General features: G+C 43.8%; 1 protein-coding gene across 1 annotated transcript; it reads right to left on the minus strand.

Annotated features, from left to right (window-relative positions):
• Positions 1–324: 324 nt before the first annotated feature.
• Positions 325–26944, minus strand: efhc2 (EF-hand domain (C-terminal) containing 2). The gene is made up of 15 exons (XM_055870328.1): positions 26801–26944; positions 26254–26442; positions 25974–26124; positions 25570–25793; positions 24920–25171; positions 22843–22950; positions 22468–22606; positions 16724–16889; positions 15681–15823; positions 15275–15471; positions 15056–15189; positions 14418–14612; positions 3187–3279; positions 2989–3091; positions 325–1103 (listed from the first exon to the last, which is right to left on the minus strand). Exons 1-15 carry the CDS (start codon positions 26840–26842, stop codon positions 966–968), a joined length of 2274 nt encoding a protein of 757 aa, XP_055726303.1. The 5' UTR covers positions 26843–26944; the 3' UTR covers positions 325–965.
• Between the last annotated feature and the right edge of the window lies 1 nt (position 26945).

The raw sequence follows: 26945 nt of genomic DNA on the forward strand, positions 1-26945 counted from the left end.
TCTGGTTTAACGCCTCGTATCTTTTACAGTGTCTCTGAGGCCCTCTCCCTAACACACACAAACGCTATGTCTTACTATACTTGTGAGGACGTTTTGGCGACCAACAATTGATTCCCAATCAAAATTCTATTTTCTCTAACCCCTAACCTAACCCTAACTCCTAACCCTAAACCTAGTCACTAACCTTAACCATAATTCTAACCCTAGCCCCTAAACCTAAAATAGCCAATTTTTGTTGGTTTACTATTCTTATGAGGACTTCTGGTACTCACAAGTATAGTAAAATGTGCACGCGCGCACACACACACACACGCACACACAGTATACTGTTTTTAAGGGTCTTTATTTTACACATAACACAATTCAAGTGTACACACCGTTTCCCACACATGTTAAAAACAGATGTTTGGTTGCAAATGTAATCCATGTTCTTTAATTGAGTGTTGGGTTGGTTAGAGTGTTGGGTTGGTTAGAGTGTTGGGTTGGTTAGAGTGTTGGATTGGTTAGAGTGTTGGGTTGGTTAGTGTTGGGTTGGTTAGAGTGTTGGGCTGGTTAGAGTGTTGGGTTGGTTAGAGTGTTGGGTTGGTTAGAGTGTTGGGTTGGTTAGAGTGTTGGGTTGGTTAGTGTGTTGGGTTGGGTTGGTTAGAGTGTTGGATTGGTTAGAGTGTTGGGTTGGTTAGAGTGTTGGGTTGGTTAGAGTGTTGGATTGGTTAGAGTGTTGGGTTGGTTAGAGTGTTGGGTTGGTTAGAGTGTTGGGCTGGTTAGAGTGTTGGGTTGGTTAGCGTGTTGGGTTGGTTAGAGTGTTGGATTGGTTAGAGTGTTGGGTTGGTTAGAGTGTTGGGTTGGTTAGAGTGTTGGGTTGGTTAGAGTGTTGGGTTGGTTAGAGTGCTGGGTTGGTTAGAGTGTTGGGTTGGTTAGAGTGTTGGGTTGGTTAGAGTGTTGGGTTGGTTAGAGTGCTGGGTTGGTTAGAGTGTTGGGTTGGTTAGAGTGTTGGGTTGGTTAGAGTTGGTGTTGACACTACCGAACACGTCTTCCAGAAGGACAGTGTAGTTGATGCTCTTCACCTCTGGGCCTCTGGCTTCCCTGCTCCAGTCCACGTTAAACTGTGGACAATCAATAAAGTTGATTCAATTCAACAACAGCAAGACAAAGGGCTGAAGACAAGACAAGACACTGGACTAGGCCCTCATTGAGGATGACAGTTGACTTGCTTGGTTAAATAAAGGTTAGATGTACAAAATGAAATCACTGGCACACTAGTAACGTCCCTGAATGTAGAGGTAGACATGGGTTATGCACGCCAAATACATTCACAAAACATGACAGCATTGGCATTAAAATAGTGCAATGTTAGTGGTAGAAAAAGCATGTGCATTATTGTTCAGAAAGTGTGTTAGCTCCACAGAGACAAGAGTCCCAGGCGGATACAGGTAAATGCCAGGCATCAGCAGAAGACAATCAGGAAAATAACAGAGCCTGGATGATGGGCCAATCAACACAAAGCAAGTCCTCAAGCAGATATAGGCAACTCTTCTGTCATCACAGTGAGAAAAAATGTGAGGACGTGAAGATACAAAGTCACGGCAGCCATTGTCACTCCTCTCACGTGGGTCCGTGGAGCAAGTTTAGAAAGGCAGTATACCCCACCAAGGGATCCCTGACTAGTTTGGGCTTTAGACTGCGTGAGGGAGAGAGGAGCTGGGAACCAGTGATAGTACACTGCTAGAGAACGAAGAGAGAATGACAGAGACAATACAGACGCACATGCTCTCACACACACACACACACACACGCACATGCAAGTTCACAAGCATGCACACACACGCGAAGAGACTGATTCACAACAGTGCTCTCTCTCTCTCTCTCTCTCTCTCAATTCAAGAGGCATTATTGGCATGGGAAAAATATGTTTACATTGACAAAGCAAGTGAAATGGATAAAGTGAAATAAACAATAATAATAATAATAAAAAATAATAGCATCCTTCACTCATGCTGCCAAACATACCCTTGTAAAACTGACCATCCTACCAATCCTCGACTTCGGTGATGTCATTTACAAAATAGCCTCCAAAACCCTACTCAATAAATTGGATGCAGTCTATCACAGTGCCATCCGTTTTGTCACCAAAGCCCCATATACTACCCACCACTGCGACCTGTACGCTCTCGTTGGCTGGCCCTCGCTTCACACTCGTCGCCAAACCCACTGGCTCCAGGTCATCTACAGGACCCTGCTAGGTAAAGTCCCCCCTTATCTCAGCTCGCTGGTCACCATAGCAACGCCCACCCGTAGCACGCGCTCCAGCAGGTATGTCTCTCTGGTCACCCCCAAAACCAATTCTTCCTTTGGCCGCCTCTCCTTCCAGTTCTCTGCTGCCAATGACTGGAACGAACTACAAAAATCTCTGAAACTGGAAACACTTATCTCCCTCACTAGCTTTAAGCACCAGCTGTCAGAGCAGCTCATAGATTACTGCACCTGTACATAGCCCATCTATAATTTAGCCCAAACAACTACCTCTTTACCTACTGTATTTATTTATTTTGCTCCTTTGCACCCCATTATTTCTATCTCTACTTTGCACCTTCTTCCACTGCAAACCAACCATTCCAGTGTTTTCTTACTTGCTATATTGTATTTACTTCGCCACCATGGCCTTTTTATATTTTTATTTATTTATATATATATTTTGTTTGCCTTCACCTCCCTTATCTCACCTCACTTGCTCATATTGTATATAGACTTATTTTTCACTGTATTATTGACTGTATGTTTGTTTTACTCCATGTGTAACTATGTGTTGTTGTATGTGTCGAACTGCTTTGCTTTATCTTGGCCAGGTCGCAATTGTAAATGAGAACGTGTTCTCAATTTGCCTACCTGGTTAAATAAAGGTGAAATAAATAAATAAAAAATAAAAAGTGCAGATGGATCTTGCCAAACACTAAATCTCTCTCATGCTAAATGACCCACTGAGTCTCTCACCTTCAGGGCGTCATCAGGCAGGACAGGGGAAGCAGGGTTCTCTCTCCAGTTGATCCCTGCCAGAAAGGCATGGTAGTCCATCTCCTCAGAGCCTGCATCAAACCTGGACACATCACAGGACTCTCAAAGATGAACTGTTGTATAAGCACACTTCCACTCCCAGTACTACTCCTCTTTCTTTCAGATCTAATTTCTTACTTCTTGAGGAGGGCCCTCAACAGGTCCTCAGCCAGTGGCAGCTGGAAGGCCTTACAGATGGTCCTGGCCTCCTTGGTGGAGAGATGACCAGTCCTGGATACACAGACCAGACCGGACGAGCAGAAATATTAGGCAAGCACAGATGAGGAATCATCATTGATGAAAGGCTTGAGTGTGTGTGTGTGTGTGCGCATGTGCATGCATGTGCGTGTGTGTGTGAGAGGCCACAGTTGTTTTCCCTGTGTTTTTGAGTAGTCTGGAGCCAGTCCTTGACATTATGACATACCGTCTTCATTACAGGGGCATTGGATAGGGAGGACATTTTAGACAAATCTGAAACTAACCCAGGGTAACTACATGGCCACATAAACAAGCTATGCTGATTGACCCTGTGGCGTGGCTAGCTATCAATTTCCTTTATGCCACAGTTCTACTATGTGTGTGTGTGTGTGTGTGTGTGTGTGTGTGTGTGTGTGTGTGTGTGTGTGTGTGTGTGTGTGTGTGTGTGTGTGTGTGTGTGTGTGTGTGTAACCGCTACATAATATGCAGGTCTGTGGGGATCATCTGGTTCCAATGCTCCACTCACACACTACTGGAACTAATTGCTGCTACTCAAGCAGCTAAGGATCTGGGGCCGCTGGCCAACTGATTGATGGCGGGCCGTGACGGTACCTGCCTGTGTGGCTCTGTGTGTGTGGGTATGGGGTATATACACTATATATACAAAAGTTTGTGGACACCACTTCAAATTAGTGGATTTGGCTATTTCAGCCACATCCGTTGCTGACAAGTGTATAAAATCGAGCAGACAGCCACGCAGTCTCCATTGACAAAAATTGGTAGTGGCCTTACTGAAGCGCTCAGTGACTTTCAACATGGCACTGTCATAGGATGTCACATTTCAAAAAAGGCAGTTCGTCAAATTTCAGCCCTGTTAGAGGTGCTGTTATTGTGAGGTGGAAATGTCTAGGAGCAACAATGGCTCAGCTGCGAAGTGGTAGGCCGCACAAGCTCACAGAATGGGACAGGTGAGTGATGAAGCGCGCAACGCATTAAAAATCGTCTTGTCCCTCGGTTGTAACACTCATTACCGAGTTCCAAACTGCCTTTGGAGCGTCGGGAGCTTCATTAAATGAGTTTCCATGGCTGACAGCAGCACACAAGCCTAAGATCACCATGCGTAATGCCAAGCGTCGGCTGGAGTGGTGTAAAGACTCTTTAAAGTTTGGTGGAGGAGGAATAATGGTCTGGGGCTGTTTTTCATGGTTCGTGATACGTCCCTTAGTTCCAGTGAAGGGAAATCTTAATGCTACAGCATACAATGACATTCAAGACAATTCTGTGCTTCCAACTTTGTGGCAACAGTTTGGGGGAGGCCCTTTCCTGTTTCAGCATGACAATGCCCCCGTGCACAAAGCAAGGTCCATACAGAAATGGTTTGTCGAGATTGGTGTGGAAGAACTGTGTATGTATGTGTGTGTGTGTGTGTGTGTGTGTGTGTGTGTGTGTGTGTGTGTGTGTGTGTGTGTGTGTGTGTGTGTGTGTGTGTGTGTGTGTGTGTGTGTGTGTGTGTGTGTGTGTGTGTGTGGGTGTGAAAAGTGTGTATGTGAAAGTGTGTGTGTGCACACCCATACATGTACAGTGAGCGCCAAAACTATTGAGACAGTGACACATTTTTTCTATTCCAGCACTTTGGATTTGAAATTATACAATGACTATGAGGTTAAAGTGCAGACTGTCAGCTTTAATTTGAGGGAAATTTCATCTATATCAGGTCAACTTTTTCTACATTAACTTTTAAACTTTAGTATTTGGTTCCATATTCCTATCACACAATGATGACATCAAGCTTGTGACTCTACAACTTGTTGGATGCATTTGCTGTTTATTTTGGTTGTGTTTCAGATTATTTTGCGATCAATAGAAATTAATGGTAAATAATGTATTGTGTCATTTTGGAGTCACTTTATTGTAAATAAAAATAGAATATGCATCTAAACACTTATAGTTAAAGTGGATACTACCGTGATGACGGATAGTCCTGAATGAATCGTAAATAATGATGAGTGAGAAAGTCACAGAAGCACAAATATCATACCTCCAAAACACGCTAACCTGTCACCATTACAATAACAGGGGAGGGGAGTAACAGGGGAGAGTGTTCTTCTTGTGTGATCTCATGTTGATCACGTGATTTAATGTGAAGTTAATGTGATAACATGTGACAACATGTGAAGCAACGTGTCAACATGTAAAGCAACATGTGATAACGTAAAACTACACGTGACAACATGTGAGCGAGCACGTTAAAACACAATCTCATGTGAAATAATGTGACAACATGGGTTGGCAAAATCTTAATGTGATAAAATGGAACTACACATGACAACATGTGAGCAGATATGAAAACACGATTTCATGTGAAACATGTGATACCAAATTTTACAGCAAAATTAATATGATGCATAATGTGGACATTATGGAAATCAGGTATATATTTATTGCCAAGAATACACTTCTGCATTTTGCCTAAAGTTGCAGAAAAAATGAAGTAAATATATATACAAACTTGGTGTTATTTCTAAATGACAGTATTATGCTGTATTCTTATTTCAATTACTGTAAAATCTGGTACTGTGACCACAATTGGGATTTAAACTCATACCCTCTCGGTTGCTAATAACCTGAAATGTCCTGCTATAGCGCAGCTACACCACCAGATCTGTGAGCATGAAAGAGATATGGGCCACAGACTTATTGACAAGATTGCGTTTCTGCACTTTGCTTAAAGCTGTCCAGAATCAAGTAAATAATTGTCCAATTATCTCCACCAACGTAAAACTAGCAGTGCTCAACGACACAACATCGTGGAATACACATTCATTCTTTGGGGATTTGAACTTGCAACCTCATGGTTGGGAGTGCAGCAATGTTTCAGACTTTGTAAGAGAACGTGTCAGTAATGAGCTGCACTGCAAAGAGTTTATTGTGCATTTTCCAGTAAGTTAATTATTATTATTTATTTATTTTCACCTTAATTTAACCAGGTAGGCCAGTTGAGAACAAGTACTCATTTACAACTGAGACCTGGCAACTTGTTGATGTGAATTTGTAATTTCTTACCTGGAAACTACTATTTAGTAAGTTATTGTAATATTTAGTCATTTTACCAGTAACTCACAGGACTCTTGCTGCCACTAGCAATCCATGCCAGTGATCTACTGTGCATTCATTGACTCTTCTGTTAACAACATGGGCATCACTTAGCAGCGGCAGCATACTGTAGCAGCGGCAGCCTATCAGAAGCCTATCTGAAGATTGCAGGTGTAGTTTATTGGAGGCGTGGCTTTCAGCCAACTCTTTTTGGTCTCCCATGGAAGGGAATGTCATCCCAGTTAATCTGGTGTGTTGTATTCTGTTAATATGTTCTGTGGAAGTCTGTTCATAAGCGAAGCTGTTAATTATGTAGCCTTGTTAAAGGCTGAAATATGTGCACGCTGTCACGTTCCTGACCTGTTTTCTGTTGTTTTTGTATGTGTATGATGGTCAGGGCGTGAGTTTTGGGTGGGCAGTCTATGTTTTCTGTTTCTATGTTGGTTTTGGGTTGCCTGGTATGGCTCTTAATTAGAGGCAGGTGTTTTGCGTTTTCCTCTAATTGAGAGTCATATTTAGGTAGGGTGTTCTCACTGTTTGTTTGTGGGTGATTGTCTCCTGTGTCGTCGATGTCTGTACCATACGGGACTGTTTGGCTGTTCGTTCGTTTGATGTAGTCTGTTCCTGTCCGTGAGTTCTACGTGTAGTTATGTAAAATTCATGTTCAGATTTCGTCTACGTCGTTTTCTTATTTTGTTAGTTTTGTAAGTGTTTTGTTTTCGTTTTGCCGTCCTATTCAATAAAAGATGGCTTATTTTCCTACTGCTGCGTATTGGTCCACTGATCCTTCTCTCCTCTCCTCGTCTGAGGAAGAGGAGGACAACAGCCCTTACAGAATCACCCACACCAAACTAGGACCAAGCGGCAAGGGAAAGCTCAACAGAGCAACCAGGACTCCTGGACTTGGGAGGAGATCCTGGATGGTAAAGGACCCTGGGCTCAGCCAGGGGAATATCGCCGTCCCAAGGCAGAGTTGGAAGCAGCGAAGGCAGAGAGGCGCTGGTATGAGGAGGCAGCGCGGCGACGCGGTTGGGAGCCCGTGAGTCAGACCCAAAAATTTCTTGGGGGGTGGCACACGAGGAGTGTGGCAAAGCCGGGTAGGATACCTGAGCCAACTCCCCGTGCTTACCGTGGAGTGAGAGGGCGTCGTACTGGTAAGACACCGTGTTATGCGGTAAAGCGCACGGTGTCCCCAGTACGCGTGCTTAGCCCAGTGCGGGCTATTCCACCTTGCCGCACTGGGAGGGCTAAGTTGGGCATCGAGCTGGATGTCATGAAGCCGGCCCAATGCATCTGGCCACCAGTGCGTCTCCTCGGGCCGGCATACATGGCACCAGCCTTACGAATGGTGTCCCCGGTTTGCCAGTATAGCCCAGTGCGGGCTATTCCACCTCGCCGCACTGGCAGGGCTACGGGCACCATTCAACCTGGTAAGGTTGGGCAGGCTCGGTGCTCAAGAGCACGTATCCTCCTTCACGGTCCGGTATACCCGGTGCCACCTCCATGTACCAGTCCTCCGGTGGCAGCCCCCCGTACCAGGCTGTCTCTCCGGGTTCTCTCCCCAGCTGTTTCCTCCTCTCCAGCGCAGCCAGTGCCTATACCACGCACCAGGCTGTCTCTCCGTCTCCTCCCTACAGAGCCGTCCTGCCATGACCAGCCAGAGCCGTCCTGCCATGACCAGCCAGAGCCGTCCTGCCGGGACCAGCCAGAGCCGTCCTGCCGGGACCAGCCAGAGCCGTCCTGCCGGGACCAGCCAGAGCCGTCCTGCCGGGACCCGCCAGAGCCGTCCAGCCGGGACCCGCCAGAGCCGTCCAGCCGGGACCCGCCAGAGCCGTCCAGCCGGGACCCGCCAGAGCCGTCCAGCCGGGACCCGCCAGAGCCGTCCAGCCGGGACCCGCCAGAGCCGTCCAGCCGGGACCCGCCAGAGCCGTCCAGCCGGGACCCGCCAGAGCCGTCCAGCCGGGACCCGCCAGAGCCGTCCAGCCGGGACCCGCCAGAGTCCCTCAGCCGGGACCCGCCAGAGTCCCTCAGCCGGGACCCGCCAGAGTCCCTCAGCCGGGATCCGCCAGAGTCTCTCAGCCGGGAACTGCCGCCCCTTATCCCGGTGCTGCCCCTTATCCCGGTGCTGCCCCTTATCCCGGTGCTGCCCCTTATCCCGGTGCTGCCCCTTATCCCGGTGCTGCCCCTTGTCCCGGTGCTGCCCCTTGTCCCGGTGCTGCCCCTTGTCCCGGTGCTGCCCCTTGTCCCGGTGCTGCCCCTTGTCCCGGTGCTGCCCCTTGTCCCGGTGCTGGCCGTTCATTTAGGGGGTTTTAGTTGGAGGGTGGTCATTGGGAGGGGAATACAGAAGCGGGGAGTGACTATGGTGGTGTGGGGACAGCGTCCGGAGCCTGAGCCACCACCGTGGTCAACTGCCCACCCAGACCCTCCCCTGGACTTTGTGCTGGTGCGTTCGCACCTTGAGGGGGGGGTTCTGTCACGTTCCTGACCTGTTTTCTGTTGTTTTTGTATGTGTATGATGGTCAGGGCGTGAGTTTTGGGTGGGCAGTCTATGTTTTCTGTTTCTATGTTGGTTTTGGGTTGCCTGGTATGGCTCTTAATTAGAGGCAGGTGTTTTGCGTTTTCCTCTAATTGAGAGTCATATTTAGGTAGGGTTTGTTTGTTTGTGGGTGATTGTCTCCTGTGTCGTCGATGTCTGTACCATACGGGACTGTTTGGCTGTTCGTTCGTTTGATGTAGTCTGTTCCTGTCCGTGAGTTCTACGTGTAGTTATGTAAAGTTCATGTTCAGATTTCGTCTACGTCGTTTTCTTATTTTGTCCGTTTTGTAAGTGTTTTGTTTTCGTTTTGCCGTCCTATTCAATTAAAGATGGCTTATTTTCCTAATGCTGCGTATTGGTCCACTGATCCTTCTCTCTTCTCCTCGTCTGAGGAAGAGGAGGACAACAGCCCTTACACACGCACTACAGAAGACCAATCAATATTTAATAGCTAGTCTCCATGTTACTGTATTACTTGCATGCTTACCATACCACCATACCAGACATTTCTGAGTTTCCTAACTTAATGCTGCGTTTGTAACCAAGTGTAAAGTGTGAATTTACCACATACGACTAGGAAAAATCAACTTGAACGGCCCTCCAACTGGTAATTGCTGGTGGGAAACTCGTCCGTCATCCTGAGCTCCCCGTTCTCCCACATGCTGACCTCTGACGTTACCTACTAAGGAAATTACCTTTATAACAGCATTTTTGGCAGTTAAATGCAACAACAAAACATTATTAATAAAAAGCTATTTATTAATATGGTTTTTGAACACTATAATTTGTTTACAAGCATGATACCTGTACTTTTAGATTATGGTTTACGCAGCTTGTTGGCCATTAGCCAATCAGTGTTTCTCAACGAGTTGAAAGCACATGAATGCATCCAACTGGTATTTACGACTTCACAACTGGTAAATTCCCACCTCCCACATGGTTATGAACGCAGTATTAAAATGTCAAATATTGAGTAGAAAAATGTACCATGATACTAGATTATCTGCACATGTACTCTAAAAGGTACCGACCAGTACCATGTGAGTTCCTATTTGTACCTCTGTACCCTTGACCATTTTGTACACCAGGGAACAACACGGTACCGTAACGTAGTTATAGCTCCGACACTGCCAAAAGACCAGCTATGCAGGTATCGGCTATTGCGTGTTTATGATTAAATCTAGGCCTTTTGCTCACGAGTGGCGCAGCGCTCTAAGGCACTGCATCTCAGTGCAAGAGGCATCATCACAGTCCCTGGTTTGAAACCAGTCTGAATCACATCCAGCCGTGATTGGGAGTCCCATAGCGCACAACTGGACTAGCGTCATCTGGGGTAGGCCGTCATTGTAAATAAGAATTTGTTCTTACCTGACTTGCCTAGTTAAGTTTTATAAAATTATGTCAAGTGTCCCTGAACACTGCTACTTTTTTCTTTGGTGTTGTTGGATAATCACACAATTATTGACTTGATTCCGGGCAACTTTTAGCAAAGTGGAGGATTGTATTCTTGCCAATAAATCTGTGGTCGATCGCTGTCATTGTCACAGACCTGGTGACAAATCAGGAAATTCAGGTTGCTGTCATCTAAGAAGTCGTGAGTTCAAATTCCAAGTGTGGCTGCGTCCCAAGTGTGCTAGCCAATGTTGAGGTCAATTACCTTTAAGTTCCAGTCAATTCAGAAAGTAAACCAGATTCCAAATTCCTGATTTTACAGCATTGAACATAATTGGAATTATAATTGGAATTTCTGAATAGAGTTCATTGTTGTATATTTACTGACAAAATAGAGTTAGAAATTACATTAAAAGTTGTTTCCACTCTTTTCACCATAACCCAGTAGCTGGTAACTTACTATAAAATAATAAGTGCATCTAAAGTATCCTATACGTTTAAATCTAATTGCAAGTGAGGCATGCCAAGTTGAATTGCAGGACAGGCCAAAAAGTAGCGTACCCCCAAGTGCATTGCGATTGACAGTATTTACAGTGCCTTCGGAAAGTATTCAGACCCATTGACTTTTTCCACATTTTGTTACGTTACAGCCTGATTATAAAATGTATTTAAAAAAATGTATCCTCATCAATCTACACACAATACCCCATAATGACAAAGTGAAAACAGGTTTTGAGATTTTGTGCAAATGTATTAAACATAAAAACACAAATACCTTATTTACATAATTATTCAGACCCTTTGCTATGAAACTAGAAATTGATCTCAGGTGCATCCTGTTTCCATTGATCATCCTTGAGATGTTTCTAGAACTTGATTGGAGTCCACCTGTGGTAAATTCAATTGATTGTACCCTGATGTAGATAGCTTGTCTGTCGAAACATTGGTTATTAGGTTATTAAATTATTGCATCTGAGCTCTTAGAGTGTGTGGCTCTCCTTTTCTTTTTCATATTCAATTGATTGGACATGATTTGGAAAGACACACACCTGTCTATATAAGGTCCCACAGTTGACAGTGCATGTCAGAGCAAAAACCAAGCCATGAGGTCGAAGGAATTGTCCATCGAAGTACAGATCTGGGGAAGGGTACCAAAAAATGTCTGCAGCATTGAAGGTCCCCAAGAACACAGTGGCCTCCATCATTTTTAAATGAAAGAAGTTCGGAACCACCAAGACTCTTCCTAGAGCTGGCCGCCTCGCCAAACTGAGCAATCGGGGGGGTGACCAAAAACCTGATGGCCACTTTGACAGAGCTCTAGAGTTCCTCTGTGGAGATGGGAGAACCTTCCAGAATCATCTCTGCAGCACTCCACCATTCAGGCCTTTATGGTAGAGTGGCCAGACGGAAGCCACTCCTCAGTAAAAGGCACATGACAGCCTGCTTGGAGTTTGCCAAAAGGCACCTAAAGACTCTCAGAGGGAAAGATGAACATAGCAAAGTACAGAGAGATCCTTGATGAAAACCTGCTCCTGAGCGCTCAGGACCTCAGACAGAGCGAAGGGTCACCTTCCAAGAGGACAACGACCCTAAGCACACAGCCAAGACAACGCAGGAATGGCTTCGGAACAAGTCTCTGAATTTCCTTGAGTGGCCCAGCTAGAGCCCGGACTTGAACCCGGAAAGACCTGAAAATAGTTGTGCAGCAACGCTCCCCATCCAACCTGACAGAGCTTGAGAGGATCTGCAGAGAAAAATGGAAGAAACTCCCCAAATACAGGTGTGCCAAACTTGTAGCGTCATACCCAAGAAGACTCAAAGGCTGTAATCGCTGCAAAAGGTGCTTCAACAAAGTACTGAGTAATAGGTCTGAATACTTATGTAAATGTTATATTTCAGTTGTTATTTTTTATAAATTAGCAGAAATGTCCAAAAAACAGTTTTTGCTTTGTCATTATGGGGTGATGTGTGTAGATTGATGAGGATACATATTTTTTTAATCCATTTTTAAATAAGGCTGTAACCTAACAAAATGTGGAAAAAGTCAAGGGGTCTGAATACTTTCTGAAGGCACTGTTTATAGCAAAACACTAATACAGTATCGTATTACTGTAGAAATGTACAGCACAATGACAAATATTTCCCACAAAACGAACAGCAATTGCTACCAGTGTAATTTCATGTTACATGATTTCACATGTGGAAAATCCCATGATTTCACACGTTGAATGTGAAATTTCACGTGATATCATGTGAAAACATGTGTTTTTGGAACATTTCACATGTGAAAATGTTTTTGGGGAACAATTCACATGTAATATTTCACATTTGAAAACTTGTTTTTGGAAATCTTATTGTGATATTACACGTGAAATCTTGTGAATACTTGGTTTTGGAACACTTCACATGTAACATTTCACATTTGAAGACGTGTTTTTGGAACACTTCAAATGTGACATTTCACATGTGAAATAATGTGAAAACATGTTTTTGGAACACTTCCAACAATCAAATATATTTATAAAGCCCTTTTTACATCAGCCGATGTCACAAAATGCTGTACAGAAACCCAGCCTAAAACCTAAAACAGCAAGCAATGCAGGTGTAGAAGCACGGTGGCTAGGAAAAACTTCCTAGAAAGGCCAGAACCTAGTGAGAAACCTAGAGAGGAACCAGGCTCTGAGGGGTGGCCAGTCCTCTTCTGGCTGTGCCGGGTGAAGATTATAACAGAACATGGCCAAGATGTTCAAACGTTCATAGATGACCAGCAGGGTCAGATAATAATAATCACAGTGACATTTCACATGTGAAATCAAGTTTTTTTTGGAGCGCTTCACATTTAATGCCTCAGTGCACAAAGCGAGGCCCATACAAAAATGGTTTGTCGAGATCGCTGTGGAAGAACTTGACTGGCCTGCATAGAGCACTGACCTCAACCCTATCGAACACTTTGGCTACAATCCAGGCCTAATCGCCCAACATCAGTGCCGACCTCACTAATGCTCATGGCTGAATGGAAGCCCCGCAGCAATGTTCGAACATCTAGTGGAAAGCCTTCCCAGAAGACTGGAGGCTGTTATAGAAGCAAAGGGGGACCAACTCCATATTAATGGATTTTGGAACGAGATGGTCGACTAGCAGGTGTCCACATACTTTTGGTCAGGTAGTGTAATTTGCATCTGTTTAAGTATATCAAAGGTGTGCGAGTTTGAGCATGTGCAGATCTTGGTGATAGGCCTATGGAATAATTATTTCTGAATCAGCACTAATTAGATTGAGCAATAAAAGCCCTAATCGTGGTCTTCTTAAATTAAAGTAGTTTTTGACAGTATGGAGCACAACACGAGGGAGTTTAGAAGGGAGGAACTCCCTTAAACTTTTATTCCATTTGGCTGGGAACCGCACTGCAGCAAGAACACATTTTTCACTGGCTGTCCACTGGTTTCAAAAACAATGATTGATAGGCAGCTTAAACGTCTTAAATTCAACCATTATTGGCTTCAAATACACATTTAGATTTGTGAACATCCATCCACAACAACCACAATCCGTAAGGCGCAAATAGCTAAATGAAACAGCAACAGTGTGATTCACATCAATGCGCTATCTAGATATCAATAATAAGTGATATCCGTATCGCCGTAGACTACACCACTGCTGTCATCCTTACCTCCAAGCTTTATTTAAGTTGGATAATCTTTGAATGCTGACAGCAGTTGAACCATTGGAAGGCATAGGTTGGACTGGAGCCTACAAAACCTATTCCTGCTCTTTTCTCACGATCCATCAAACACATTTGGTGTGTCATCATAGTGGTCTCTGACTTGTGGTCAGACTTGCTCAGGCAGAACAAACTTAAAATTGCCCTTTCTATGCTGGGGAATACATTTTCTAACTTAAAATTGCCCTTTCCCTTCTATGCTGATTTGAATGCACTTGAGAAAACAGAAAGGTGTCAGAAAACGTTCACGCAAACATCCTTTCTGATGTTAAAAGTAATCCTAGAAGTAAACATCTAGTTTTTCTAAAGTATGTGTAAACATGTATCTGTAAACATGTGATCCGTTACTCCCCAATTGTGTGTATGTGTGTGTACCTGCGTGTCCGCGTCCCTGTATGTCTGTGCTTGAGTGTGTGTATGACTCCCTACCTGTGTCGGTCCTCGTGTGTGAAGGCTCTGGTCATGTCGGAGAAGCTCTCAAAGTGTTTCTTGCGTAGGTGGTCCTGAGCCACAGCCAGCATGAGGCCCACCTCTGCCTCGGGCTGCTGGCGCTCACAGAAACAACGACCGAGCATCATCACCTCATGCTCCGACAGACCACACTCCAGACCCACCAACAGGCCCCTGGCAAACACACACACACACACACACACACACACACACACACACACACACACACACACACACACACACACACACACACACACACACACACACACACACACACACACACACACACACACACACACAGAAACATTTGCTTCAAGGATCTGCTTATAAACTGCTTATGAACACCATAGTTTGATGACTACTAAATCTTGGTACTGGGGCTCTAGTTCCTGGCCTTGGATCTGGACTTGTTTTGGATCTGAGGATCTGAATCAGAAAACACCCAAATTAATTAATTGGGACCATACTGTAAACAGCTGTTTAGAGAGAGAAGAGAGGAGTAAGAGAGGAGTCCTACATGAAGGGTTGGTAGAGGATCAGTCCAGTGTTTCCAGGGTCAAAGGAGAGAGGGATAAAAAAAGAGAAGAGGAGAAGAGGAAGAAAGAGGAGTGTACTACCTGAAGGGTTCGTAGGGGATCAGTCCAGTGTTTCCAGGGTCACTGAGGGTGAGGAACTGTTTAATCTCATTCTGTTTGTCCTCAGGGATGGAGCGGATCTTACTGATGATGGAGCCCATGTTAGCCCTGGGGAACTGGATAGAGAGGAGACGATGAGATGAGGAGAGGAGAGAGAAAAAGAGAATAAACAAGAAAAGAAGAGGAGAAAGTGCATCCCACCTCCTCAGCGTGTTGCTCCATGTAGTTGAAGGCGTACTCATCAGCATCAATCAGCTGGAAGCTCTGGTTGTTGAGGTTGATCCTGGCTCCTACATACAGGTCCTGGGCACTGAAATACTGGGATATCTCACTCTTAAACAGCTTCTGACCAGGCTTCTTCACTCTGCCACGCTCAAGGAACTTACCCGCCAACACACCTGGAGCATGGGGGGGGGGGGGGGGGGCACAGAAGGGGACGTTTGAATATGTGGAAAAAGTCATCTCAACCTATCAAACTAGACACTTCCACTTTCCTTCACTGCGGAAGAGAGGATGAGGAGAGAAAGTAAAGTAATCCCCATTAGTATGTCTACTTGTCTCTTATGGGTATTCTAGAAGTGTCGACTGATAGCCAACCGGTCCCTACCGGTGTTCCTCTGAGGCGGTTCGAACACACAGATGGTGTCGTCACTGAGGTAGAAGGAGATTATGAAGAGTCTATCTCTGTCGATGGGATTTTCAGTCACCATCTTCCCCATAAACCTCAGCACGTTGCTCTCAAGGCCCTGTCTGGTAGGGGGAAACACACACACACACACACACACACACACACACACACACACACACACACACACACACACACACACACACACACACACACACACACACACACACACACACACACACACGCACACACACAGCGAGAGGAGTTAACACATATATAGACACAATGTAATTCTCCCATTTAGGCTGTAAGGACAAAATGGTTGAATCTGGGAGAATCGAGCAAGGGCTGAATACTTTATATACGCACTGTAATAAGTATGAGGTTTCAAGAAAATACACTCCCCTCTGTATTTATTTGGACAGTGAAGCTAAAATGTGTAAATTTGGTTTTATAATCTGTCAATTTGGCTCTATAATGAGTGAGAACGTTAGGGGGAAAAAGCTTACCTCTCATCATACCAATAACAGGGGAGGTTAGCATTTTTTGTGTGGTATGATCTTTCTCACTCATCGTTATTCACGATTGTCCATCATCATGGCAGCATGTGTTCAGAAGCATCCTCCTCACAAGCTTGATGTAATCATTGTGTGCTAGGAATATGGGAGCAAATACTAAACTTTGGACAATATTAATACACTATTAGTTAATTTGTCAAAATACTGACTTCTTCAAATGGGACTAGATACATAAAGTGCATTCATTTCTAAATGGTAAAACAGATATGTACTGTCACCTCATAAAACATTTGATATCAAATCCAAAATGCTGGAGTATAGAGCCTAATTAATACATTTTAGCTTCACTGTCCAAATAAAATACAGAGGGGAGTGAATCAAGTTTAAAAAAAGAGAAAAACTTATGAGAGGTAAGTTACAAACGACAATATCTTATGGCGCTTTGACTTGAACTGTAGTGACCTATCCTAAGTAGTATCTCCAGAGTGGTGCTTTCTTGACTCTCACCTGTCTTTCTCCATGAGCTTGCGGAAGTCTTTCTGTGGGGGTTTGGGCAGCAGGCCCTGGCAGGAGCACAGTGAGTCCTCTTCAGAGCCAAACCCATTGTAGGGAGGTACAGGCCTGGGGGGCTTAGGGGCCAGAGGTGCCTTGTACTGTACTGGGCTGAAGTCCTCTGAGAGAGAGAGGACAAAGAAATGGATAAAGAGATATATATACACTATACATACAAGGTCAGCATCCCGGAGTCGCCTCTTCACTGTTGACGTTGAGACTGGTGTTTTGCGGGTACTATTTAATGAAGCTGCCAGTTGAGGACTTGTGAGGCGTCTGTTTCTCAAACTAGACACTCTAATGTACTTGTCCTCTTGCTCAGTTGTGCACCGGGGCCTCCTACTCCTCTTTCTATTCTGGTTAGAGCCAGTTTGCGCTGTTCTGTGAAGGGAGTGGTACACAGCGTTGTATGAGATTTTCAGTTTCTTTGCAATTTCTCGCATGGAATAGCCTTCATTTCTCAGAACAAGAATAGACTGATGAGTTTCAGAAGAAAGTTATTTGTTTTTTGGTCATCTTGAGCCTGTAATCGAACCAACAAATGCTGATGCTCCAGATACTCAACTAGTCTAAAGAAGGCCAGTTTTATTGCTTCTTTAAATCAGCACAACAGTTTTCAAGCTGTTCTAACATAATTGCAAAAGGTTTTTTTTAATGATCAATTAGCCTTTTAAAATTATCCACTTGGATTAGCTAACACAACGTGCCATTGGAACACAGGAGTGATGGTTGCTGATAATGGGCCTCTGTATGCCTATGTAGATATTCCATAAAAAATCTGCTGTTTCCAGCTACAATAGTCATTTACGACATTAACAATGTCTACACTGTATTTCTAATCAATTTGATGTTATTTTATGGACAAAAAATGTGCTTTTCTTTCAAAAACAACAACATTTCTTATACGGTAACAGTCAAAAGTTTGGACACACCTACTCATTCAAGGATTTTTCTTTATATGTACTATTTTCTAGATTGTAGAATAATAGTGAAGACATCAAAACTATGAAATAACACATATGGAATCATGTAGTAACCAAAAAAGTGTTAAACAAATCAAAATATGTTTTATATTTTATATTCTTCAAAGGTGCCACCGATTGCCTTAATGACAGCTTTGCACACTCTTGGCATTCTCTCAACCAGCTTCATGATGTAGTCACCTGGAATGCATTTCAATTAACAGGTGTGCCTTGTTAAAAGGTAATTTGTGGAATTTCTTTCCTTCTTAATGCGTTTGAGCCAATCAGTTGTGTTGTGACAAGGTAGGGTTGTTATACAGAAGATGGCCCTATTTGGTAAAAGACCAAGTCCATATTATGGCAAGAACAACTCAAATAATCAAAGAGAAACGATAGTCCATCATTACTTTAAGATATGAAGGTCAGCCAATCCAGAAAATTTAAAGAACTTTTAAAGTTTTTTCAAGTGCAGTCGCAAAAACCATCAAGCGCTATGATGAAACCGGCTCTAATGAGGACCGCCACAGGAAAGGAAGACCCAGAGTTACCTCTGCTGCAGAGGATAAGTTCATTAGAGTTAACTGCACCTCAGAAATTGCAGCCCAAATAAATGCTTCACAGAGTTCAAGTAACAGACACATCTCAACATCAACTGTTCAGAGGAGACTGCATGAATCAGGCTATCAATGGTCAAATTGCTGCAAAGAAACCACTACTAAAAGACAACAATAATAAGAAGAGACTTGCTTGGGCCAAGAAACATGAGCAATGGACATTAGAACGGTGGAAATCTGTCCTTTAGTCTGAGTCCAAATTTGAGATTTTTGGTTCCAACCACTGTGTCTTTGTGAGACGCAGAGTAGGTGAAGAGATTATCTCTGCATGTGTGGTTCCCACCATGAAGCATGGAGGAGGAGGTGTGATGGTGTGGGGTTGCTTTTTTGGTGACACTGTCTGCGATTTATTTCGAATTCAAGGCGCACTTAACCAGCATGGCAACTACTGCATTCTGCAGCGATATGCTATCCCATCTGGTTTGCGCTTAGTGGGACAATCATTTGTTTTTCAACAGGACAATGACCCAACACACCTCTAGGCTGTGTAAGGGTTATTTGACCAAGAAGGAGAGTGACGGTGCTGCATCAGATGACCTGGCCTCCACAATCATCCGATCTCAACCCAATTGAGATGGTTTGGGATGAGGCGGACCGCTGAATGAAGTTAAAGCAGCCAACAAGTGTTCAGCATATGTGGGAACTCCTTCAAGACTGTTGGAAATAGGGTGGCTACCTAAAAGTTCTTGAAATGTTCCGTATTGACTGACCTTCATGTCTTAAAGTAATGATGGTCTGCCATTTCTCTTTGCTTATTTGAGCTGTTCTTGTCATAGTATGGATTTGGTCTTTTACCAAATAGGGCTATATTCTGTACATCACCCCTACCTTGTCACAACACAACTGATTGACCCAAACACATTAAGAAGGAAAGAAAATCCACAAATTAACTTTTAAGAAGGCACACCTGTTAATTGAAATACATTCCCGGTGACTACCTCATGAAGCTGTTTGAGAGAATGCCAAGAGTGTGCAAAACTGTCAAGGCAAAGGGTGGCTACTTTGAAGAATCTCAAATATAAAATATATTTTGATTTGTTTAACACTTTTTTGGTTACTACATGATTCCATATGTGTTATTTCATAGTTTTGATGTCTTCACTATTATTCTACAATGTAGAAAATAGTAAGAATAAAGATAAATCCTTGAATGAGAAGGTGTTCTAAAACTTTTGACCGGTAGTGTATAAATATACATTGGGGCAAAAAAAGTATTTAGTCAGCCACCAATTGTGCAAGTTCTCCCACTTAAAAAGATGAGAGAGGCCTGTAATTTTCATCATAGGTACACTTCAACTATGACAGACAAAATGAGAAGAAAAAAATCCAGAAAATCACATTGTAGGATTTTTAATGAATTTATTTGCAAATTATGGTGGAAAATAAGTATTTAGTCACCTACAAACAAGCAAGATTTCTGGCTCTCACAGACCTGTAACCTTCTTTAAGAGGTTCCTCTGTCTTCCACTCGTTACCTGTATCAATGGCACATGTTTGAACTTGTTATCAGTATAAAAGACACCTGTCCACAACCTCAAACAGTCACACTCCAAATTCCACTATGGCCAAGACCAAAGAGCTGTCAAAGGACATCAGAAACAGAATTGTAGACCTGCACCAGGCTGGGAAGACTGAATCTGCAATAGGTAAGCAGCTTGGTTTGAAGAAATCAACTGTGGGAGCAATTATTAGGAAATGGAAGACATACAAGACCACTGATAATCTCCCTCGATCTGGGGCTCCACGCAAGATCTCACCCCGTGGGGTCAAAATGATCACAAGAACGGTGAGCAAAAATCCCAGAACCACACGGGGGGACCTAGTGAATGACCTGCAGAGAGCTGGGACCAAGGTAACAAAGCCTACCATCAGTAACACACTACGCCGCCAGGGACTCAAATCCTGCAGTGCCAGACGTGTCCCCCTTCTTAAGCCAGTACATGTCCAGGCCCATCTGAAGTTTGCTAGAGAGGATTTGGATGATCCAGAAGAAGATTGGGAGAATGTCATATGCTCAGATGAAACCAAAATAGAACTTTTTGGTAAAAACTCAACTCGTCGTGTTTGGAGGACAAAGAATGCTGAGTTGCATCCAAAGAACACCATACCTATTGTGAAGCATGGGGGTGGAAACATCATGCTTTGGGCCTGTTTTTCTGCAAAGGGACCAGGACGACTGATCCGTGTAAAGGAAAGAATGAATGGGGCCATGTATCGTGAGATTTTGAATGAAAACCTCCTTCCATCAGCAAGGGCATTGAAGATGAAACGTGGCTGGGTCTTTCAGCATGACAATGATCCCAAACACACCGCCCGAGCAACGAAGGAGTGGCTTCGTAAGAAGCATTTCAAGGTCCTGGAGTGGCCTAGCCAGTCTCCAGATCTCAACCCCATAGAAAATCTTTGGAGGGAGTTGAAAGTCCGTGTTGCCCAGCAACAGCCCCAAAACATCACTGCTCTAGAGGAGATATGCATGGAGGAATGGGCCAAAATACCAGCAACAGTGTGTGAAAACCTTGTGAAGACTTACAGAAAACGTTTGACCTCTTTCATTGCCAACAAAGGGTATAAAACAAAGTATTGAGATAAACTTTTGTTATTGACCAAATACTTATTTTCCACCACAATTTGTAAATAAATTCATAAAAAATCCTACAATGTGATTTTCTGGATTATTTTTTCTCATTTTGTCTGTCATAGTTGAAGTGTACCTATGATGAAAATTACAGGCCTCTCTCATCTTTTTAAGTGGGAGAACTTGCACAATTGGTGGCTGCCTAAATACTTTTTTGCCCCACTGTATATAGACAAGGAGAGACGGGGGGGGGGGGGGGGGCAGATAAATAGATAAATAGAGAGAGACAACAACAGTTGAAGGAAGAGAGGAGAAAGGAGAAAGGAGAAAGAGTAGAGATGGAAAGAGAAGGCAACAGGGGTAACAGTAACCTATATAACCTTTGACCCCCTGAGGTCCCCAACAGGCCTCTCCATCATTGATCGGCTGTGACTAATACAGGGAATCGCCCCATAGCCAGTCTAACTTAACCTAGCCTAGAAACACATGAGAGGGGTGGGGGGCAAGCGTCCACAGACAAGAGTTTGGTTACTGCAGACTGGTTGAACCCCCCCCAAGAGCCACACCCCTCCCCCCAAGACCCCCCCCCCCCCCCCCCCCCCCCCCCCACAAACCCTCCCATCTACAGATAGTGGACACCATTTTTGATGGCGCAAAGCGGCAGATATGTTGCCGAAAACACATGCTGATAGCGGCTTCATTTGAAAGCTTCTCGCTCAGGGAGGCCAAATGGCTGGCGGCGGGGCGATCACTAGTATTTGGTGTTGGTCAGGGCCAGGGAGACAGATAGGCCTGGAGCTGTTATCCTCACTTTGAGCACCTGGAAAATGTTATATATCTGAAATCTATCATTCCAAAACTTTGTTTACTATAATGTCAGTGCTGCAAATGCCACTCTATCACCCAAGTCCACCATTGTTGGTCCAGGCCTGGTTGCTGTAAAGCACTTTGTTGTAAATGTTGTGTTTCATACAGTATATAAACACAATTTGATTGACTGTCAGGGATTATTGTAGGGCTCGCATGGTTTTGATACAATGGAGAGAACTGCATAAAAAATGTAATAATAATAAAATGATTATAATGACGTTATTTTAATATCTAACAGGTCACAAATTGAGCCTTCACTAAATCTGAATGAAAAAATCTGAATTAGGGATATGGAGAGCATCTAAGAGTAAATTTACAACATTTTCAGATTATGAGAAATACTTGACAGTGGTACTGAAAACAGCTAAATAACATTGACATTGCAAAACAGGGGTACTTGAGTTGGTCAAGGTAGTGAAACGTGCAGTTTATTAAACTTATACTGACACCCTGTGGTTATACACCAGAACTGCAGGTGATGGGCTTGGGTGTGGGATATGGCATTGTGTGTGTGTGTGTGTGTGTGTGTGTGTGTGTGTGTGTGTGTGTGTGTGTGTGTGTGTGTGTGTGTGTGTGTGTGTGTGTGTGTGTGTGTGTGTGTGTGTGTGTGTCTGTGTGTGTGTGTGTGTGTGTGTGTGTGTGTGTGTGTGTGTGTGTGTGTGTGTGTGTGTATCTCACCAATGCCATATTTGGAGCGGTAGAACTCTTTGGTGAAGTTGTCACAGTCACAGATGACCACCCTGCGTCCCCACACGTTGACCATGCCCCCCAGAGTCAGGTCACTGTCCTTATAGAACTGCTCATGGACCGCACCTGTCTGACAGAGAGAGAGAAACATTAGCTGCGAGTAAGCTCCCTTCTTACAGTAAAATATGCTGGATCAAACTGACCCTGTACACTCAAAGAAACAGAGATACAACTTTTGTAAAAAAACTGCTGTTTCTACAGCATCCCTTACAGTCACATAAACCCTAGTCTTATCTTCCATATAGCATTCAATATGGACAAATGTGTAAATTTTTGTCTCTAAAAAGACTCCCCAAGAGCACCTACTTTGAGGCTGTCCAGGATGTAGCGTCCTCCCTGGCCCATAGGACCAAAGACGTTGAGCACCGTACGGTCTGTGATATCTCCGGGCTGACGCTTGGGGTTGGGAGCATGCTGCAGGAGAGAACAGAGGAGAAAACACACCGATGGAGAAGAGTCAGAAACACACACGCACACACACACTTACACGGTATAGAAACACACATGCAAAGCTAAAACACACACATACACACACACACTACACCAAACCACATAACACCAAACACTACACCAACCACACCACACCACACTACACCAAACCACACTACACCAAACCACCACCATAAACACAGCACACACAGATTGGCTGGTACTTGCCTCCTGGTTCTTGGTCATGGAAGCAGCATAACAGGGAGAAAGAGAAAGAACATAGACTAACCAAATCCTCATCATTTGTCTTGAGGGACAGATTTAATTTGTATCTGTGGGGAATCGTTATGTCCAAATGGCTCGGGGGTTCAGATGCAACCTTTCAGGATGACATTTATAGACAGGCAACCGAACAAACAGCATGACAATCACTGGATTTTACAAAAGGAAAACAACTGGAAAGGAACAATGAGTTAGTGTCTGAACAGTGACTAGAGAAGAGATGAGGAAAGATGCCTCAGGGAGGCTAGATGTTACTGCAGACCTGTCAGAGTGGATGAGAGCTCTGTGAGGGAGGGAGGCCGAAGCCATTCAAGCAGAAGAGAAAGAAAGGCACCTTTCCTCTTTTGACTATACTTCAACCAAAACATATACCTCCCCTGATACAAATTCTTCAAAGCAGCGAAACAATGGTAGTTTAGATTTCCTATCTTCTGCCCTTCCTTTAAATTCCTCTTGAACGTTAAGGAAAAATGTAGATTTCTGCCTAAATAGACATACCCAAAAGTAATTATTTTTAATGGGATGGCCATAAACACTAACTTGTAATGCTGCATAGTTATAGAAAGGTTTGGAACTCACCTTTATGGTAGAAATAGTTCTAAATTAATCACTTTTGAGAACACAAGCTCAAGTACATGTTTTCTAAAAAGACCAATAATCTAATTATAAACAACTTAATATAATATTTCACCTTTATTATAACTGTAAAATAAATATTAGAATATTACGTGACTACAAATTTGGCCCCATTTCATATAACTGAAGACAGAGCATTTTCTGCCAAGCGTCCTCTGAGTGACACAGAGACAACATTCAAATATTTGAAGACTCGTTATAACTTCAGCTTTCCGCACAAAGTGATTTCGTACCTCTGTGGCAAAATAAAGTGGTCGTGTTTCTTTTCTACAAAAATGATTTAGTATTTTTTCATGTTGAGAGCTCTAAAATCCGGTAGAGAATATCACAACAAGATAAACCCAGCTGCTGGATTCGCTAGATTGTTCCCTCTCCTATGCTGTCTCCCAGGCTGGGTTCCATCGCTCAGAGGCAGAGCAAATCAATTATTTGTCTGGATAGGCCAGAAAATGTGACACGCCACTCCCTATGCAAATGACAGGTGTGAACCTGACACTGCAAGTCAACTCTGCTGACAGAGTGGTAGCGGAAAGTTTCTGCAAGCTTTCTGCTCCTATAAGGGAGTGGTTCCCAAACTGTGGGGCGCACGATAAAAAAAAAAGTATTCCTTTTTATTAAATGTTTTATTTTAAACTCAATCTGACATTCAATTTACTCTTGAAAGTTGTAATCGTAGAATGCTAAAGGTGCAATTTTGAACTTCGGTAGTGCATCAGCAGTTTTCCTTTTGTCATTGCAGACGTTAGAGAGCTATTTATACAGTAAGTTGTCAGGAATGTTCAGATCAACTAGCCCATGTCAGGTAAAACATTTTAGCTAGGTTTTGTAGCCTATTGATTTTGTTGTAATGTCTGAGTCAATCAGATATCACATGAACACACATAGGATATGACAAAATGTGTAGAAAGCAGGACATTTGCTGTAAAATGGCAACAACAAAAAACACCTCATGCGGGATGCACCCCAATTATGGAAAAGGCGACCCGAGTGAAAAAGTTTTGGAACCATTGCTTTGTACACACATTTCCCATCTAACCTTGGGCAGCTTGCTACGGTGCAGAAACTTGGGGGTGGCATCCCGGCCTGAGTTGGGGTAGATGACCTCCCTGATCTCTATGGTGTCATCGGCCAAGAAGTAGTGCAGGGTGAGCTCGCGCGGGTCCCCAAACATGTTCTCTGAGTCGTCCCAGTGGCAGTAGAACCGCAGCACATTGCGGTCGTGGTCCAGGAACTGCTTGAGCGTGTCCAGCCTCTCGTATGGACGCAGTGGCTTCATACTCTTCTCCATCTGTGGATACACAGACAGATTATTGATAATACGGTATACTTTATCAATACATAAAGTCTACAGTATACAGCTTGGTAGCTACAGATAATGTCTGTAGGTATAGAAGTCATGTAATTGTGATAATATCAGATAAATAGATGTCAGTCATTGTTTTCTGACAGGTGGCATCTGCACAGTGAGCTGCTCTATCTGTCAGAGGACAATGTAAATCAATCAGCCTGAGTAGTTTCTGCTCAGTGTGACATGTTTCTCAGGCTTGCACCTTGGCATTAGATCAATAGCAAAGCACTATGTTCAACACAGAAGATGGTACCACTAAATCCATAATGACGCCTTCTCTGTTATCCCTCTCTTCCTCCTTCTCACCCTCCCTCATTCCCCCTCCTCTCTAATCCCACCTCTTGTCGTAGGTTGCTGTAAGGGTCCAGGGGAGTGGAGTTGGGGGGGTTGAGTCGCACCCCCATCTTCCTGAGGAAGTTTCTGGTGAAGGGGTCACAGTCGGTGACCATGAAAATGCGTGAGTACAGCACCATCTGCTGGTTGATGTTGAAGTCGTGCACCGTGTAGAAGCACTCACCATCTGGAGGGGGCAGTGGGATGCGGTGCCGGCGAATCAGCGTTCCTGAAAATAGGAAAAAAATGTTTATATCTTGTCATAGTTAAACCTCTTTAACACAGAGGGCTTTTCCTGTAATCATCTGTCTTTTTGCAGGTACTGGTTTCTGTTTGAATAGGGGGTAGAAATTCAGGTAGATCTCAATCAGCAATTTACCTGCTCAAGACCTAGGTTAAAATACCTCACCTTGTGGTATTCCGCTGTTCTTTAATTCAGGCTCTACCACCTGGATGGTGTCGTCTTCCAGGTAGAAATAGATCTTACACTTCCTGACGCGGTACTTCTCCTCTCGCTTCTGAGGCACAGCCTCCTGGAAGAACGCATTGAAGCTCAGCACCTGAGGGAGGGATGGTGAGAATGGAGCAGTCTGTCCAACTCAGTCTGTCTATCTGTCAGTCTGTGTGTCTGTAATCTACTGCACCTTTCAAAGATTATTTGGAAAGCACAAAAAAATTAAATGACAGACCTGCTTGTCAAAGGCCACCCATGATGGAGTGTCACTGCCCTCTCCATTGGGGAAGATAGAATAGTTTGGTTGAGACTTCTGGCCCAACAGCAACTCCCCTCCAATGCCTGGCTTCCCTGAGCCCACCATCATACGGACCCCGTTGGAATAGTCAAAATGCTGGGACTTGTGGAATTTGTTTTTCCCCAACTGGATGAAAGGATGTCACAAGTCAGTCAAGTAAAGACTAGAACCATACGCAGAGAAAATATTATGGTTTGTAGCTTTATTTATTTTTATTTAACCTTAAAGTTTAGAGGATAATGTCAGAAATTCATCATATTCAATGTGTTTTCTTAAGGTTCTTGCAGCAAACAGGAATGCATTTTAATGCAATTAACTTGCACAATCTATGGACGATGCTGCTAGGGAACATGCTAGCGTAGCTAGCAAGCTCTATGTGTTGTTCTATTCGCCTCAATTCGCAAAATAGGCTAACTGGGGTCAATAATCCAAATAATCTAAAATGTATCCACTAATTTAACAGGAAACATTGCACAAAACGTACGTTTTTGTTGAGAGAATTTCCAGGCAGCATCGGCAGTGCCATGGTGGCATTAATTGGGATATAAATATACTTTTTCCTCCGTCCAACTAGTGAGAAGTTCTTTCGTCCTTCCCGTTTGAGGTTGCCATGGAGCGTGCTGTTATCC

This window comes from Salvelinus fontinalis, chromosome 19 (assembly GCF_029448725.1).
Source record: "Salvelinus fontinalis isolate EN_2023a chromosome 19, ASM2944872v1, whole genome shotgun sequence".
Classification (NCBI taxonomy): domain Eukaryota; kingdom Metazoa; phylum Chordata; class Actinopteri; order Salmoniformes; family Salmonidae; genus Salvelinus; species Salvelinus fontinalis.